The sequence below is a fragment of the Amblyomma mixtum genome, chromosome 2 (assembly GCF_055824585.1).
Source record: "Amblyomma mixtum isolate Tamu chromosome 2, ASM5582458v1, whole genome shotgun sequence".
In the NCBI taxonomy this organism is placed as follows: Eukaryota; Metazoa; Arthropoda; class Arachnida; order Ixodida; family Ixodidae; genus Amblyomma; species Amblyomma mixtum.
Window position 1 is genome coordinate 254,232,729 of NC_143013.1, and position 19,419 is coordinate 254,252,147.

At 43.8% G+C, this 19,419-nt stretch overlaps 1 protein-coding gene across 4 annotated transcripts in view; it reads right to left on the reverse strand.

Annotated features, from left to right (window-relative positions):
- CenB1A (Centaurin beta 1A) overlaps positions 1-19,419 on the reverse strand; it is a 26,916-nt gene continuing 7,497 nt past the window's right edge. For 2 of the 4 annotated variants that reach the window (XM_089573564.1, XM_089573563.1), the window contains exons 14-23: positions 19,287-19,403; positions 16,224-16,388; positions 14,620-14,849; positions 13,413-13,691; positions 11,750-11,858; positions 8,856-8,973; positions 7,694-7,803; positions 6,099-6,265; positions 3,103-3,262; positions 1-1,659 (exon numbers count right to left, since the gene is read on the reverse strand). In XM_089573564.1, coding sequence (XP_089429690.1) covers positions 1,656-1,659; positions 3,103-3,262; positions 6,099-6,265; positions 7,694-7,803; positions 8,856-8,973; positions 11,750-11,858; positions 13,413-13,691; positions 14,620-14,849; positions 16,224-16,388; positions 19,287-19,403 — 1,459 coding nt within the window. In that variant the 3' untranslated portion in view covers positions 1-1,655. Of the gene's footprint in view, positions 1,660-3,098; positions 3,263-6,098; positions 6,266-7,693; positions 7,804-8,855; positions 8,974-11,749; positions 11,859-13,412; positions 13,692-14,619; positions 14,850-16,223; positions 16,389-19,286; positions 19,404-19,419 lie in introns of those variants that run through there. The other 2 variants (XM_089573566.1, XM_089573565.1) reach the window with 2 other exon arrangements.

Genomic DNA, 19,419 nt, shown 5'->3' on the forward strand with positions numbered 1-19,419 from the left:
ACCATTTGAAAAAGCAATTTTCGCTTTTAAAAAAATGTACAAAAACGATTTCACACAGTGCCACTCTCGCGAAGTACTAAAGCCTTCATCTGCTAGTTATACAAACTTCTACGGTGTCATGAAAGCTGTATATAAACGATAATAGAGCATGACTTGGTTCCACGATCACAAACCTTAAATATCTACAAAAAGCAAAAGGCTACGCGCAGGGGCAAGAAAGGTATTTCATGCAAGGACACAGTACGCTGCTAATTATAAAAGCTTTAGCAGCAATAGTTTAGCAATAGTTTCCAAGCTAGGCATTCAATGCCAGTTGCATTTAAAAGGATACAACACTTCATTTTCACCAACTGTTAAAAAAACTTATAAATCTCATAAACATGAGTGATGTTTAGGCACAGAAACGAAACATTCAAAGCCTTCAGCATGAGCTGAGCAAGTGGCGACTGCACTAGTTAAAAACAACATTTTATGTGCATAAAATAACACAGTAAATTAATCTTTTCAAATAAAAGGAAAAGACTTCAAACTGCCCACTAAAAAGAAAAATGACACTTTCGTGCGCAAGTTAAATGCACACTACAGGAACATGTCTGAAAGACTTCAATTTTTAAAACTAAAATGATTTCAACTGATGTCTTTAAAATACTGAGTGGGAGACCCCAATCAACTAAAGCCCATCTCTTAAAAAACGGAAATCGGGAAACACGGGGGTTGGCAAGGGGACAAAAAACGAAAATGGCAAAAGTATAATCCTTGAAACCTTATACTAGCTCTCAGAAACGATGCGTACACCCATGCTAAAGCAGCATACTACGCTTCGGTAAAGCCTGCCTTAGTTGCTTACACTACAAGAAAACTCTTTACAAAAAGCGCCAACAACAAGCGCAAGAAATGTGAATGTCATTGAATACAAGCAAGCTGTTGTGGCAGTATTAATTCTGTGCCCATTATAATCATCAAACAAGCAGAGCATGCCATCTGATTCAGAAGTGAGTGAGGGTGTCATGTAACAGTATATGTACTCGTTGAAACGTTTGAGGAACACCAACTCTGCCGAGTCAACCTTGAGCCATCAGTCGCGGGTATTCACCAGGAAGATCATTAGTCACGGAAATTATCAGCCAAAATGACTCGACTTCCTAGGCATGTGGATGTGTCCACTAAAAAAATGGGCCAAAAGATCATGCCGGGACTCATAATAGTTGGACTCCAGTACCAACTGCCAGTTTTACAAAAGTGTTTCAACGGAAGCAACATCATGAAAAAGCCGCTCACTAGGCTGCTACGAGCTGTCACTTGTGACTTTCACCTTTTCAACAACCGGTTTTTTGTTGTTTAACACTTTTTCAACGCTACCAACAAGTAGAACAGAGGTGAAGTAGAACAACACACACTATGTGGTGACCCGTGCCAGTTAGCTTCACACCTTTTGAGCAGCTCAACCAATGTTCTTAACAGTAGCAACAACGGACGATAACATCAGTTTCCACCAAATGAAACGTAAAGCAAGTGGCAGGTCACAACGACAACAAGTGCAATAGGAGTCGGGCGCATCTCCTCACTCCGAATGCTTGCTTGGTTGGCGGCGCAGCTTCTCGGGGTTGTTGGAGGCCATGTGTGAGAAGTCCCGAACGACATCAATAAAAGTGTCGTCACCTGTAAGAAAGCAATGCCGACGGTTGAGCGCTGTGCAGGTCCTGACAGCTGCATGTACAGTATGGTTAAGAACACTCCTGAGCACTCATTGCTGGAGTGCTTAGTGCTTTGTATCATTCAAACGAGAATGAACAACACAATGTTACTGCTCGCAATGCTGAAATGATGCCACGTTGCACCAGCGAGAGATTCTGCTGTAATTTCTCACAACCATTTGCCAGTTAAAACTCATGGTTTCTGCAAGTAAAGATAGCTCACTTCAGCAAAGGAGTGGCAGACACTGTTCGTTAAACCAAAAGCTAAGTCTTATGTAAAACCGATGTTCTGTTAATAGTCACCAGAACCTGAAAATAGTTTTGCAGAAAATGTACATAAAAATGCTGAGGATTCTTTGCCTTAACTGTTAATGTACTGGCGGCTGCTCGGTCAATGCTTTGACATTGTGTTTATCAAAGTGTTCAGCCTATGTGTACGTGCCACATATAACCCGCAGCAAGAGCTCATTTTGCCAGACTAATATGAGTCTTTACACATGTGATGACCATGATGGAATTCACTGCTAGTGCTGCAGCTGGCTCATGTACATACTCTGAATGGTCTTGCCACTCGTATTTCTCTTCCAGTCAGCGAATATACTTCACTCGAGGCACTCGATATACTGATGTTTTTTAACATGAGGAGCGGGTTTCACTATTCTATTTGCTATCGCACTGATGCTCATTTCTGTGTGTGCATTCTTGAACCTGTCTGGTCGCCTTATAATGTGCCAAGCCAGCATGTCATAAGAGTAGTAGTGAATCCTTCTGTGCTCAGTGGAAGTTGTCTGTGATTAAAGTGTTTGGCCAAAACATGTAAATAGTCGCTATGTTCCAATGAATGTATTTATAGATACCCAGCTATGAAACTGTGAAAACATTACCCACACATCCAAACTGCCCTAACATTCCCTTGCGCACAAGACAACGTATTCAGTGGGCATACACAATCGAGACTTAGGCACTGAATGTAAACTGAAAACTGAAGGTACTTCTAGTGCATACAGAGCTAACAAAAGCGGCTCTCAGGTGGTTCGGATTCGTGTGTGCGTTGTGTCACCTGTCAATGTATTCCACACTCAAGCTTGAAACTGAATTGCAAGAAAAAAAAAAAAGAAGGGGCAGTATCCGCTGTAACGCACTTGCAAGCAAATTCAGCTGCTTGAGAGTTGCAGCACATCAAGGTGCCATGATTTAAAGCATCTTTAAGTCACTGCGTAAACACCACTGAAACAAGGCTGCAGCTGAATTTGCAGTGCAAAAAAAAAAAAAAAAGCAGCAGCACAAGGTACGACAGCATCTCCAGCTCTCCTGTCACAGCCTACCAGCCACAGGGTTAGTGTGCAACAAACACCCACAGACAGACACATTGTGAAGGCTGCAAATTTTGGTGCGTGTGCCACATTACTTCAAAGATTGTCCACTGTTCATCCCGTGGTGTGACTTAAGCCGAGGTCCCATAGCCTTTTCGAGCGACGGGTGCAAGCTAGAGAGGCAAGTGACAAGGCGCTTCCCCTTCCGACTCCTGCCACGTCGACCCGACGGAGATGGAGGATCGCTGACGGCTGCTGCAACGGAGACGGCATCAAAGTACTTCAGGAGAGGCTCCAGTGGAGACTGCCAATCTGCCCGGCCTTGATGTCCGTACCGATGAGATGAGGAGGTTAAACATGAAGGGGTTGAGTGGCGGGAAAGCCGGATGAGAGGAGGAATGCTTGAGGCTAAGAGCCAACCTCGAAGTCAGGCTGCTAAGGAGGAGTTTGGTTACCGTTCTCAAGACGCCGTGCAGAGAGAAAATGCAGGAAACTAAAGGCGGCCGGACCCACCCCCGTCGTTACGATGGACACAAAAGCCTTCTCTTAAATCTTTGTAACATCATTGGATTTTCAACTATCACTTGTTGAAAAACTATCTTATGTTGAAAAATTTTAGGTAATGCAAGCTCATGACAATTCACCTGCATCTAATTTAATTACAAGGCTGTTCCACTGTATTAAGGCCATTGTACTTTTCGAATAACCTGCAATGATTTCTTCACAAAACGGATGATCTTTTAGAGCCATGAGTGCTATGGGGATTAAATATAGACATACATGTGCAGCCACTAGTGACATACATAGATCAGGCATCCAAGCCCTCTTCTCTCCATGTAGCCTATGGAAACGATAGCAAAAATGCCTTTATATCCAGCAATCTGGTAGTTAAATCAAAATGTTTAGACAGAATACTTAAATCAATATCAAATAATTCAAGCGAAATTCTGGAGCCCATTACCTTGCCTTCTGTTAGTACTAAAGAAAAAAAAATCTGGCAAAGCACTATAATTAATAAATTTAGGCACAAACCATTAGAGCTTCACTGACTGAGGTAAGGGTGAGGACGGGCACTTTAACAACTCAGAACTAAGGCAGCATTGAAGCTACATGCAAGCCTAGTTCTAGTCTTAGTTATTCTTCGCTGCCTATTCAAACAGGCGTGACAAAAGAATCGAAAAATTATTAGCATATTCTAAAGAAAGTGCTCTATGTTATGCATTCATTCGCATTAGGAAAAGCATTTTTTCCAGTAATTTGTATGAACGAATTAGTGCAGCACTAACATGAGAAAAAATTTAGCCCCATTTACTGATGTCTGTGCATTCTTAACCGACAACAACGGGTTGGGTTGGAGAAGAGAAAGAAGAAAGAGAGCCCTAGCCTCTCATCAACAAACAATCAGTAAATAAATCTGATGAAAAAATTTTATGTGTGCGTCTTAACACCTTCCGCCACTTGTCACTTCAAAGGGTTATGAGACCCCGACTAAGGATGAGTCAATGACAGAAAGCTGGCATTCGGCAAGCGGTTAGACAAATCAGCCAGAACATGACAAGGATTTGATGAAAATGTGTTCACACATGATATGCCGGTAACACCAGACAGTATACAAGAAATGGGCAGCTGGGCTGGCGAAGAAGTAAGACAAAAATGTTACCGCATCACTCATAATAATGGGTTGCTGCTCCATGCAAACACAAGGCTTCCAAAGCTAGCTCTGCCAAATCATAATCAAACCCAACACATCGTCATAATTACTATGAGCACTGTACACTGGATTCCATACAAAATGGCAACTACACAGTTAAAACGAGAGCAAAAATGATGAATTGTGACATACCAGAAAAACCAGTTTCCAAGACAGCTAAATTTACTCGGTCAAGATGTGCCAATGCCTGAAGTGTACACTGCCACCTTGAATTATGGCCATTTCGCTTATTTATACGTAGTGCTATACAAATCATGTAGTTTCCTATTTGCAGCATGCTTTTTCTTTGCTTTATATTAAGGCTCCTGTACACTCATCTTGTTCAACAACCAGTTTCGTAATGTACCAGTTGAGGCTGCCTCCATATGAAAGCAGATATACCCGATCAAACTGGCATCACAACTTCCTATTCCCTGCACTCACCACGTGACAAGCAAGAACGGTAAAACTGAAAGGAATTATTTTAAGCAGCAAACAAGTTCACTCTACCAAGTAGTGCTGGTGATTAAATGAGTCAGGGGCATTTAATCATTTGAGCCAATAGCTCGATCTATTTATTACATCCCCCAATAGTTGTTAACAAGCAAATTGTAAGCAGACTTACAAAATCAATGCTTTAGCCAGCTACTTTTCTGTCCAAGAAATCTAAGCAATTATGCACCATGTGTGCCCGATAACTGATTCCAGTCTACCTTAGTCTACCTTATCACTGATGGCACGAATGGAACCTTCGCAAAACCTCCAAGTTGGGCGCAGCTAAAACCCCTTTATCATGGTGGTGCAGCCTGTCCCAAGTGCAGAGGTAAAGTGCAGCACTAATGCCCTCTAGTGCAATCCCAGAAGATTAAAGTGCATTTTCGGCATACACACCTGCTGTATGGTAACCTGTCAACACAATGCCATATCCGAAACTAATGGATGGTCGTTAAAAACATGGTGTCTCCTAACGTAAGGCAAGCACACACAGAGACATGTGTGAACGCTTGAAAGTAGAAGACTGTAGTCCTGCAAACAATTTCCTTGCTAAATACAGGCTGTGCCGCCATGATGAAAGAAGTTTCGTTGTAACCAAAGGTGACTTGACAATCCGCGAACACTATAGAAGCACGAAGTGCTTTCTTCTGAGGAATCAATGGACGGGCTGCATACAGCCATGTAGTCACAACAGCGACACCTTTCTAATGTTCAAACAAGACTACAGGTGTCGCACACGACACGCGAGTGGCCGATTAAGGTATTTAAAAAATATCCTAAAACTTTTTGCCTTGTGGGGGCAGAAAGGAGGCAGCAAGAGTAAAATGAGTGCGAGTGAATGGAGCATGCAGTAGTGAATGTGGGGGCCCCATTGAAAGAAAAGCCCTTTGTGGCAGGACAGCAGACCTGGGTTGCCAAACTCATCTCGGCGAATCTCCTCATTGAGCTTGGCCAGCCTGAGCATGGTTACAATGTCTGGGTTGGCGTTATCCACAGCTATCTTCAGAGCTGTGGCACCATCCTTATCCTGGGAGTGCTGGTCAGCTCCATGCTTCAGCAAGAGGCACACCTGCCTGCAAGGTGCGAAAAGTGTGAAAAAAAAAAATACAAGACAGACAGGAACAGTCCATTTTTCAAGCTTTTGCATTTCTTCTGGGTTCAGTCATGTGGTGTTCGTAGCGGTTCCGCAAAGCAAGCAGTGTCATGTACACAAAAAGGCAATACCAATCAAAACTTAATGCATGTGCCAAACATGCATTAAAAAATTACACAATGCTCCAAATGCCATTTTTGAAAGCCACCTGCATCGTGCCACACAGACCAACTTAATGGCACTTGCCTAATGCTATTAAAAGTTTAATGAGCTGAGTTTAATGTGAACTACCCTTATTTCTATTGCAATAATGTAGCAGCAATTTAATTTCTTGAAACAACATTCTATCAAGGAACAAATAGCTTATTCATTTACTTAAAGGGACACTGAGGAGAAATTGAAGTTGGCTTGTATCGACAGAATACCAGATCCTGATTACAAAAACGCCGCTCATACTGACAACAAAGCTCTTGTAACGTAGAAAAGAGCAAGAACCAAAATACAGGTATCGCCGCCACAGGCCAAACTTGCAAGTACAAGCGTAATGACGTCATAGGACAAAACAGTATTGCTAGAACCAATGGTTCTAGCAACACTAGGACACGAGAAGTCACGAATCACTGAGGCGCAGCCAATGCATGCAAAAATCTCCTTGACGTCGCCAGATGGCACCACGTACCCGGCACCTACGCGCGCACCTGCAGCATCGGGACCAATCAGCGCCTGCTCACCGGCGATAGGCGGGCTCCCGGTATTCCGCTAACGGTAACAAGGTACACGGTATGCTAAAGGTGTCTATTGGCGAGAACTTCGTTGACGACTTCCATAACGCTGGCAAAACGCCGGTGCAAACGTAAACGAAGCCACGGTGGCGACGGCCGCAATAGCCGATAGATGCCTTCAACGTGCGGCCGGCGGTAGCTTTCTTTTCGGCTGCTGCTAGGCCGCACTGCTGGCCACCAGAAATCACGGAGTCTGCGTTGCGTCATGTGCACGTCATGTTTCACGTCACTTAGTCCTGTGTCGTCATAAGAGAATCCCAAGTTTGAATCAGAGTGGCGGGAAAAACTTTTTCAACTTCGAATCCAAATTTCTTAGAAATAAATGCATCTTTCGCTGCCAGCCGAGAGGCAACAAAGCCATTAAATGCCGAACTATCGGATTTTGCTTTTAAAAAAAAAAAATTAATAGAGCTCTTCTCACTGTCCTTTTAACATAGACTAGATGTTTCTAAACATTTCCAATATAAAAGATGCAATTCTGATGACAACTTTGACATTAGAGATTGGCTGGAACAGTTTGATGTTGTGACCAGTTTGCTATAGCTACTCAAGGGGGGGGGGGGGGGGGGGGGAGTTGTGGCTGGGTGAACATAAGAGACTGCAACAGTGAACAAAGAGTACAGCACCCTGTATTCCCCAGCAGTGTAGACACGTGGAGAGACGTGCGCCCATTTTCGTCAGCATTGTTGGATTTGGCACCGTTCAGGAGCAGGAATTCACAGGCCATGATAGATCCCTGCATGTAGCCAGCACACATCACACTTTCATCCTCACTGTAAAAGTGGCTGGAGCATTCCCGCACCCCACAAGATTTAAACTTCCTTGCACAACAACCATGCATTGGCGCCTATCAGTCAACATGCTCAGCTATAACACCTGTGATTAATGAGCTAGCCGAGCATTGTCAACATCACCCGCTGGTAAGGACAGCTCAGGTGCATCAGGAACAGCATTGCACTCTTTTGTTTTAGAAGTTGCAGGACATAGCTGCTTTTTGGCAATGAGACATATCAGTGTCTTATGGAGAGCACACCGTACCCAAATTGGACCCATCTGGCCTCAGAATACTGTCCTGCCCTTTGAATAGGTAAACACTCCCCACATCTCATAAAAATACGCAACCACATGTCTTCGGCACAATGACATGGTATGCCTGTTACATACCAGAAATTGTGGCAGTCAAACATTACATGCTAACCTGTCACCTGTCTTTACAATGGCTAGAAGAAACAACTCAGCAACACCAAATTTACAAACGCCACTGATGGCAGTTCGTTGTGTGCAATATGTGCACCAATGCATTTTTTTTTTTTTTCCAAACAGTCCCAGTGAAGGTGTGCGACTACCACAAACAGTGACTGCATTTATTCTTTCATACTCATGAGCCTTATGCTGTCTTTGTCAATATGGCGGCTACAGAAAACAATATTAACAGAAGACTGAATAATTTCATGCTACGTAAGAAAATTTCCAATGCGCACACACACAAAAAAAAACTCTCCAATTGGACGAAGACGTGTGAAGAATAGAAGAGCCTCGATGGACAACAGACAGTACAATCAACATTAAAAGAAGCCCCTCATACATCCCTTTCTGTAACGTGTTCACAGCAGGAGCTTGCATTCATTCCGCTCCGATAACGATGTGGCTTATTACAAGAGGTGAATGAATTCATGACACCAATTGAACCGCAGCCACAATGCTATCACAATATTGTATTTGCAGAGTCACCTTTAACACACTGTTGTATTTACTAATTACAGGCATTTTCAGTTCAACAACACTCACACTCTGGATGGCCTGGTGGAGAGGGTATCGACCCCCTTCGTCTGGGTTGGACCAGTTGGGGTCAGCCCCATTGGCCAAGGCGAGGCACATCACTGGCAAGTTGTGGGCTGCTGCCGCTCTGCAACCACAAGAGGCACCCTATTGTCACCACAAACTTATCCCTGAACACATTCCAGATGGGAGGGCGCTGTATCGAATGTGCGCAGCCACACTTTGCACATGTCCCTGCTCTAAACTGTCCTAAGGACACAGCATTTGGCGGCACGAGAACCTGAGCACAAGGCCCATGAAAAGTTTCATGAGCTAAAACAAGAAAATTTGTTGCTTTTCTTACCCATACGATTTCAGCAGCGCAGGACACGGTTAGGAAAAGACAGTAGGGACAGGACAGAGCGCTGAACTATCAACTTTATTTCAAGAATGCCCGAGGCCCCGCTCTTATATACACACGCCACAGTACACACCCACCTGGGGGATTTATCTAAGCACAACACATTCAGAGCGCGAACGAGTAAATTATCACTTTTTCCCGGGTTATCAAGGACACTACGAGTATGATTGCTAACAAAGAAAAGGCTAAAAACCAGTGAAAGACATGTAAAAAGCATGGAACAACAAGGCTGAGGGTGCATGAAGGTCTGAAGAAAACACAAGCATAAAAAAGCTAAAAACACAGGAATGACATTGCTACAACAGGATGGGATAACAAAGCCGAGGAAGCGGAGGTTGTTAGATGAAATGGCTAAAACAACTGCTAAAAAGGATAACTAAGGATGAACGCCAACAACTAACACGGCTAAAACGTCAGAAACCATGTAAAGGATGCCACTAAAACCGGGTGAAATCAAATAAAACCAGAGAGAAAGGCAACTTCTTTCTCGGACAGGGAGATTGAAGGAGTGCTGACGCAACCTTCCCTAGACTTCCTGATGTAGGCAGCCTCGACAATTTCGCGCGTCAACTGGTTTTTATGCTTTTTTAGCACAGATGTTCCTTTGAAACGGGGAACACATTTCTTTTTGCTATCACATCCTTGACAGTGTGCGGGTAGATTTCGTTGTGAGGAACCTGATAAATCGTTGCTGTGCTCCATTAACCTTTCGTTGAGGCATCTTCCCGTTTGACCTATATAGGCCTTGCCACAGGTCAACGGAATCCTATACACAACACCCTCATCACAAGCAACAAAGGGATTCCGATGCCGTACAGCACAGCCTCTTCTCTTTTTTGTCTTATTGACTTTGTTGCACAGCAACGATTTATCAGGTTCCTCACAACGAAATCTACCCGCACACTGTCAAGGATGTGAAAGCAAAAAGAAATGTGTTCCCCGTTTCAAAGGAACATCTGTGCTAAAAAAGCATAAAAACCAGTTGACGCGCGAAATTGTCGAGGCTGCCTACATCAGGAAGTCTAGGGAAGGTTGCGTCAGCACTCCTTCAATCTCCCTGTCCGAGAAAGAAGTTGCCTTTCTCTCTGGTTTTATTTGATTTCACCCGGTTTTAGTGGCATCCTTTACATGGTTTCTGACGTTTTAGCCGTGTTAGTTGTTGGCGTTCATCCTTAGTTATCCTTTTTAGCAGTTGTTTTAGCCATTTCATCTAACAACCTCCGCTTCCTCGGCTTTGTTATCCCATCCTGTTGTAGCAATGTCATTCCTGTGTTTTTAGCTTTTTTATGCTTGTGTTTTCTTCAGACCTTCATGCACCCTCAGCCTTGTTGTTCCATGCTTTTTACATGTCTTTCACTGGTTTTTAGCCTTTTCTTTGTTAGCAATCATACTCGTAGTGTCCTTGATAACCCGGGAAAAAGTGATAATTTACTCGTTCGCGCTCTGAATGTGTTGTGCTTAGATAAATCCCCCAGGTGGGTGTGTACTGTGGCGTGTGTATATAAGAGCGGGGCCTCGGGCATTCTTGAAATAAAGTTGATAGTTCAGCGCTCTGTCCTGTCCCTACTGTCTTTTCCTAACCGTGTTCTGCGCTGCTGAAATCGTATGGATTCCCACCAACTAGCCCGCCAGATTGTGTTATTCAATTTCTTACCCAGTTTTCCAAAGTGTACTGTTTTTTTGAACCCTTACAGTAAAACTTTCTTAAGGCTGATACGAGTTCTACATCCCACAATTTGCACACTTTTGCTGAAAGATGCATTTGTTTTCAACTGCACCCATCCTGCTCACATTTTTCTTGCACATGTCTGTCTTTATGCCGTAACACTTTCTATACAGCGTGTTCTGCCATTAAACGCATGCCATAGAATGCTTCTCTGAGCTAAACTGGTGAATTGTTTGAGCTCAATTTTGCGCAGAAATGGCACTTGGTAGGCATAACTGTTTTATGCTTTATTTGTTAGGGGTACTTGCCTGAATCGGTCAAAAAAAAGTCAGATATCCACATCGTCTACGAAACAAAACAAGCCGCTATCTCAGTGACTGCATCACTGGCGCCATCTCGTTTGTCGGCTGTGGAGACTCGGCAAAGGAGGCGGGGTGGTTTTGTAGGAGGTTTGAAGACTCTTCTTCAACTGCCTTATCAAGGATCACAAAAAACTTAGTTTGGCCAAAACTCCACTAAATTTCAAATCTTTCAGGCAGGCGCTTAATTCCACGAGGTCGTACAGGTTCCGAGTGCCAGTTTATGAGGTCATCCTTACAACCTTTTTGCTGATTAAGTTACTTCCGAGAACCACTTAAACAAGTGGGCACCTTTCAGGCGCTAAATGCTTCTGTTGTCACCTTCCAGGCAGTATATGCCTGCATCGCCAAACACAAATATTCAATTTCAACCTAAATGGGTACAGCAGTTCCGATGGCACTCCGAAGCACCTCAGCACATGTGGTACTTAGCTTAATGATGTGAGCAAGCCAGAGAAGAGAGGGAAGATGCCCCTACCTGTACAAAAGCAAGCTAGGGCTCAGGCTGGATATATCTTCTTCCTGGGTGGTGTCTTCCTCGTCTGGCGATGGCGACTCGTCTGCACTGTCCAGCTCCAATTCTGCATGTGGCCAACACATCACATACAAGCGCTGTAATGTTCTGCTTCCTGCTCTTCATGCCGTGGGTAACGTCAGAATTTTTTTTTTTTCACGAGCACAAACACCAGAACAAGCTGTGCAGCTTGTGTTGTTACTTACTGGGAAAGGCACAACAATGGACAATTCATTGCTGCTGGAATAATAGACTCTATGCCCTATGCCACTTCCAATTTATCAGATTACAAGTACTGCATGCATTCTTGTTTTGTTTACACTGTATGAGATGTATGTATTGTATGTGCATATGTACAGTACTGTATGTACGTATGTACATACATACATACATACGTACGTACGTACGTACCAAGTACTGCATGCATTCTTGTTTTGTTTACACTGTATGAGATGTACTATGTATTGTATGTACATATGTACAGTACTGTATGTACGTATGTACATACATACATACGTATGTACTATCGCGCTCAATATGAGTTGCAACGCGCGGTCATCGACCGGAGCTCGTTCCGGGGTGTGCCTCCTCCAAACAGTCGCTCGGAATTCTGGGAGAAACTTTTTCCTGAGCGGGGGTGCTGTTGTTTCCTGGAACAGCAGTTTCTCCCAGAATTCCGAGCGACTGTTTGGAGGAGGCACACCACGGAACGAGCCCCGGCCGATGACCGCGCGTTGCAACTCATATTGAGCGCGATAGTACATACATACGTACGTACGTACGTACGTATGTATGTATGTATGTATGTATGTATGTATGACAGTATATACTGTTTATACTGTACACATACTGCACGGGAACCAACCTTCTGCTTTTCTTAGTCCACACAGATAGAAAAAAAAATTGGCTATTTGAGGTATGGATGCATATTTATGCATCATAAGGATGCACCTGGTCTCAAAACTGTCAGGCTCACACCAAAAGTCACAATGACTATTAGCTACGGTTAACTAGGTCATCACTATATTTCAACCGCACCTGCAACAAAGGTTCAAAAGTCAGCATTTTACAGCAAGTTAGAGCACCTTGAATTTAACTGCCTGTGATCATTGACAGGTGACCACAGGATGCTCAAAGGTCTGCAAAATTCAAACGTGTCATTATGGAAATTCTTTGAAAAAGTGTCATTGGTATGCTGGAAACGAGATACCGTATAATCTCTTGTAAGGGCCGCACCCACGTATGGGCTGCACCCCCTGTTTTGGACTAGATAATTGAGAAAAAAATATGGTCTGCCTATAGAGAACCACACTGAAGGGACAAAAACTGAAAGCGTTAGGCACTTATATCAATGTACTTACAGATACTTGTAAGCTACACTTTATTGTACAGTATTTAGAGCGCAGTTTTTTGCAATGCACCTAAGTACACGAGCAATTTTGTGATAACAGCCACTGAACTATGGCCATCATGGCAGGGAATAAGAGTCGCAGCAGATGGCAATCAATACTGAGTTAGCGTTACAGGCAGCTATTAGGCATATTACTGTGATTTCTTGTGCTTGTATCACACAGACAAACTGCTCAACGACAGAGTTTCCCGAGTGAAAAATGTGGCTTGCCTGAAGGTGGTGGTGCGGCCTGAACCAATGACTCCCCAAAGACAAGGACACCGTCCTCGGAGGGGTTGGAGGACTCATTCACTCTGGCCTTTCCTTCGCTGTCCGAAGAAGGCAGAGTGCTGGTTCCTTCTTTCATGACGACTCCGCTTTCCTGGGAAGCCATGCTGAAGCGCGTGTCCGAGCCGACCGAGCTCACTGACAAGGTGTCGATGCTGACGGGAGACTTGTCCGCGGGCAGAGTCACAGAACTGCTGTGACGACGGGCAGCCTCAAGTGTGGGATTGCCTGACAAAAAGTCAACAAGAGGAATGACTCAGAAACGGTGCATCAATGATGCCCTTCTATTAGCCTTTTGACATGCCAAGTACACAATAGTGTACAAAGTCAACTCTCAGCTTAGTCTGTGAGTGGGCTGCATGTAGCAATGATTTCTTTGTTTCAGGTGCATTTCACATCCTTCGTCTCAAAAATAAGCTGGTTTTTTATGCCATACAGCCATTGCAGGAAATAATTTTTCGCAAAACAGTGAGCGGGGTAGCACATCATCCGCCATTTTTGTACAAGCAAAAGTTGCCGCCAGTAACTTTTTTTGTACACCTTCGAAATAGAAATTATTTCCACAGATCCTCCGGGTGTTTACCTTCAGCCTTTCTGCTCATGTTCATTAAGTGCTCATCCTTAGTCTCTGTCGCTAGCTTTGTCATTAAATGGCCTGAAGTGTACTTACTTGGCCAGTTTATAGGGGTTTAACGTCCGAAGTGACTCAGGCTATGAGGGCTGCTGTAGTGAAGGGATCCGGAAATTTCGACCACCCAGAGTTCTTTAATAATGTGTACTGACATTGCACAGTGCAGGCACCTCTAGAATTTCACCGCCATTGAAATTCTACCGCTGCAGCCGGGACCGAACCCCCTCTTTCGAGTCAGCAGATGAGCACCGTAACCACTGAGCCACCGCGGCAGCATACTTACTTGGCGTTACCAACAATAACACTTTAGGTACCAGATGCCCAACACAAGCCCATCTATGAACAGGCCCAAGCCTAAGCAGAGCTTCACAATATAACGTTTTCTCGTGTCCAGTGCACTACTGCTATGTTAACCGAGACACTTAGCAAAACTCTAAACAAAAGACAGAAGAGAGCCAAATATAGAATGACTTTTAAAACAAAAAACGTGCAACAATATGACATGATAAACACGGAAGTGCCTACCTCCGTCCACTGCCCTGCGTTCGTACTGGGCATGAATGGTCCTCCTGCGGCGGTGCATTTTGCGCACACTCCAGCGCTGAGGCATGGTGGTCTTCCGAAGAACCGGAGTTGCTGCAGGCGAAGCCCGCGACGCATCCCGTGAGGGGGACAGGCAGGCCAATGATCCAAGAAGCGGCTTCACAAAGGCTTTTTGCAAGTACTTAGCCTTGATCCATGCCTCACGGACACTTCTGCGATTCATGAGTGCATGCACAGAGCCTCACTTGGTTATGTGCATTTTGAAAAAAAGAAAGAAAAAAAGACACAGAGGGAAAAGCGGAAAGAGAAAGGAGAACTATGCGAGGAAATATGCACTCCCAACTGCAGTGATAACATACGACCCTGTGACTAGAAGATGTTTTCTTCGGAATGCACAGCCTTTTTATGACACCAAATTCCTTTGACAATTTCGAACCATGAGCACCCACACTCTGAAGTCACAGGTAACGCGCTGCTGCGTGACTAGGCCGTGTTGGGTGGCCCAGAATGATTAACACTGTCAGTCAGGCATCTGTTCTGTCATAATTCAGAGTGCAGCAACGCTTTCGTCATGACCAAAAAGGCTGTTGGCAACACTCTGCGATTAATTAAAAAAAAAAAAAAACTATAGCAGCACTCATTGGGCAGTGCAACCTGAAACCTAGTAGCTTTGCTCGAGAGTGACATTTCAGCAACTTCTTTGTCTATCATACATCACCTCATGGCCACATACAAAAATATTAACCTGACATTCATTACAATTATGAGATGCCACAAAACACGAACGTAGTTTGTACTAAAGCTATTACTGTGAATATGACTTGACTGCACACCAAGGGCAAGAAAGCCAAGCACTGGCATCGTAGCTCGCAACATAAATGATGAAATGTGGAATTTCTGAAACTTCAAGAAAGAAAAAGTTATATATTTCAAATTGACTGTGCAAAATCAAGCACAAACGCTAGGAATGTTACCTACTCTTGTAAAAAATTTTTCTGTGAACCTACTAGGACACATAAAAAATGCTGGCTGGAATGATGCTTTTTTCTAGGCACCTATCTTTATTAATGTTCGCCTACTAGCATCCCAATGATGATTCTTAGCAAAAGGAATAACTTTAATTCCGCTCTAAGCCTCAAAAAGCATCCTATATGAAGTGCACAGGCTATAGGATAACACACACAAGTAAACCCAAAAGAAGGCTGATACATTACATTGAGCTTTGGTATCAACAAGCCAAATGTCACTAGAAACTTGCGAATGTTCCCAAACTTACAAATCTGACTAACAGGATTATTCCTATTCCGCACAACTAATTCACTACCTGGGACCGCCCAGCACAAATGAAAGCATGTCACACCCACATTTTGCATCATATATCTTGGATAAATCTTGCTACAACAACAAATGGTTAAATGTCACCCGAGTCAACTTTATCAATAACCTGCAAACATGATTCATGGATCTTTTGTTAGTCTGTGAGGACTTTCGGTGTTTTCAGGAAAAAGGAAAAAAAAAAAAGACCAGCAACATTCACAAGAAGGCAGTGCCTAGCAAAGAAAATAGGAAGAAAAAAGAGCACGCACCTGGTACAGTCTGGCGTGGCCCTGACAGCAACATTTTCATCCACACGAGCCTCGTAGACACTATTGATGACCGTGTTGCCTAGCTCGGCCATCACCTTGAGTATTTCCGGCTCCCATGTGTCGAGCGTTAAGGAGCGCACCTTGGACACATGGACACCCAAGCTCCTGAAAATGCAGTTGAACAAAGGTCCTTTAGAGGGAGACACTGCACCAGTATCAGTAAATAAGCAACATGTGCACTTTCTTCAAATGCCATCAGTACCATGTGCCATGATGCAAGAATCTAACACCATGACACTAGGCAAACAAAATACCGCCGATTCCTTGCTCCTTTTTAATGGACCATCAATTGAGATTCTCAGTTAACTGTGATGACATCACTGCCAAAATTTGTACTTTTTCTTTCACACAAGTTTGGGGGTCCTAAGCAGGGCTGTGGCATGTTGCAAGTTGCGCGTCCGCGCCGAGGGTGGCGCAACGGACGAAACAATTGCAGCGATCCTGGTATCGGCGGTAAACGCGGCTGCAGTTAAGCCTAATAAAAGTGAAAATTTTCGACCACTATCAATAATAAAAACATGCTTATGAACTAAATTATAACCAGCCATAGGTATTAAAAATAAGATATCAAAGAAATTAGTTGCGAAGATGACGACGCGGGTAACGCGGCAGCAGACGACAAGCAGACGACGCCCGGTCAGCCGCGCAAGCGAAAACGGCGACATTCGCACTGAAGCAGCGTCATTGGCGGCATGTCGAGCGACACAGTGAGCTTTTCTTGGAGTCTTTATACTAAGAACTAGCACTGCAGCATATTATGTTGTCCCTAGCCCAACAAACTGTGATTTCTTCTACACGAGTCAAAGGTTGAAAATTTTCGCTGCCTTTCTCTGCATGTATTTATTCATAGCCACAGACTGATACTTTTCAATACATGTCAGATGTTTTACTTCCCTGCTATTTACCTGAATCTCTTACAAAGTCGCGTACAAACCTATATTCAGTCATGTAGCATTTTATTATGTATACTGTACCTACCTTGATACCTTTTTTTTGTCCCTTATATATTCTCTGTGCCCTCATGTCTTTTAGGTTTACATAACGGCGTTTTTTTATTTTGATTTTTTAGGATGCCTGTTACTGATACTGCAATGTCACTGATGCCTAAAATCACTTTTTGAACATCGATTGTCACTGCTGATGCTCTTTTAATAAAGTGTTCTTTGTACAAAACCATTTACGCTTTTCGTTCTCGAGCGAGCGCAGCTGCTGCAGTCGTGCCGCTCGCCACCATGTACCATGCTACATCAACAGACACATCGAAATACAGAAGCGAGTGAGCAGATTCCGTAAGTACTTAGGAAATCAAGCGTGAATGCAGCGCGGGATCAGTTAACCACCAGTATTTCCAAAGCTTGGATTGAGCTAGCGGCCACCAGCACCAGGAACGCGCGAGTACAGTGCACTGTAGCGCGAGCAACCGGCCACAACCAGCCGCCTAAACGCGCGCCGCCATATTGGATTTTTGATGCGTTTACCGCCTCTCCCAGGTGCCGCCACCATCGACTTCGAAAAAAAAACATCCCCATTGGCTCTATGAGAGTGTCACTCCCTTGTCCTAAGCACAGACTGATATTTATTTCCACTGCAGAGTTTGCTTTGGCTTCTTCAAATCTGCCTCTTGTTACCCACCGAAAACTGCCTGTTAAAGGGACCAACCACTGACCAAACCGTGTCATTAGATTATGGAGGAAATGAAAAGATTGTGCCTCATATTGTTAAGAATTGAGCACTGCAATATCAAAGAAACAACGATTTATAATTTTAATTTGGCATTGAAAAATCGCATAAAAAGCCATCTAGCAGTGAAACCCAGCATTATCAATGTAGCCCACCATGCGAGCGTATCTCGGTGAAGTATCGCTAATTTGTTTTAAGTGCACAGTGTTTTTTTTCTTTCAGGAGTGTTTGTCATGTTTTATTATATAGTTTAATCTCTCTCCAGTCTGCCCTTTGATAAAGAGCAATGCTCATTCCGCATCCTCTACCACGCGCTTCTAGCTTTTTTGACTAGATGGCACTACAATGTTGTGAATTTCTTGGATGCAGTGGCAGGCATGGTCTACTAAAACTTTTGTCGACAAGGCATACCTCACCGGGCCGTAACAGCTACGGGTGTGGAAACTAAAATGGGCGGGACTCTACGCTAAAGATACCTTATTACTGTGCGATAGGCGAGATTTATATTAGGTTTTGGTACAACACTTTTGCTGACGTGCAATCGCGCTCGCTGATCATGATTTCCAGCATCAGGGCACATAAAAATGGATGCACACACCGATTTAAAAATTCTCAGTACAAATTTTCTACAGCATTTTCAACAAAACCATTGCAGAATCCAGCACCTTAGACAGCAAGCTTTCCAATGTGCCAAAAAAAATTAGGCCCTTAAATTCAGTGTTCAGTTTCTGTAAGAATTTCGCGGTTGAAATCCATCAAAGCCCCAACTCACCAGACTCAGACAGATTCACTCACGAATCGCTCGCTGATTTAAAGCCCTGTAAGTACAATCAAACAACTGATCTAGTCAGTACCAAGCCATGCTCAAAAGCGGCATGAAAACACCATAACACGCCTAAGGGGGAACATACTGCTCATCTGTGCGTGTGTGGCCTCTCTTCAGTGCTTACTAGCTTTTGTGCCTATTCTCTCCACACATATATCAACAGCTGAGAAAAGAGAGGATGACCTCAATTGATAAAGCTGGTTAGCGTTGATGTTTTGGACAAGCACTAGATGTTAAAACTGGAAGCAACATGATGTTAGCAGTGCAAGACAGGGTAGTTAAGTCTTATGGTAATACTGCAGAAAAGCACTTTTCTTTTGAGTAACCCCCTAGTTAGTGCTTTGTATGTAGTCTTGCTCTTCTGTCTTGTCACTCGAAAGAAAACTTTTCTGCTCTGTTGCCACACATTGCAAAACGTAAAGCAACAGTACAGATTGCCAGCTCAGCGGAGTGAGGCAACAGTGCAACCATTCGAAGTCAACAAAGTCGCAACCAACCTGTGTATCCCAGAGCATTCAATGCACAGGGTCACACCGAGATTGATGCTGGCCCAGCTAGGGCTTGGGGAACGGCAGTCGCAGCACAGTTCATTTCCTGGGATGCTGGTCAGTTGGCTGCAGTCAGATATAA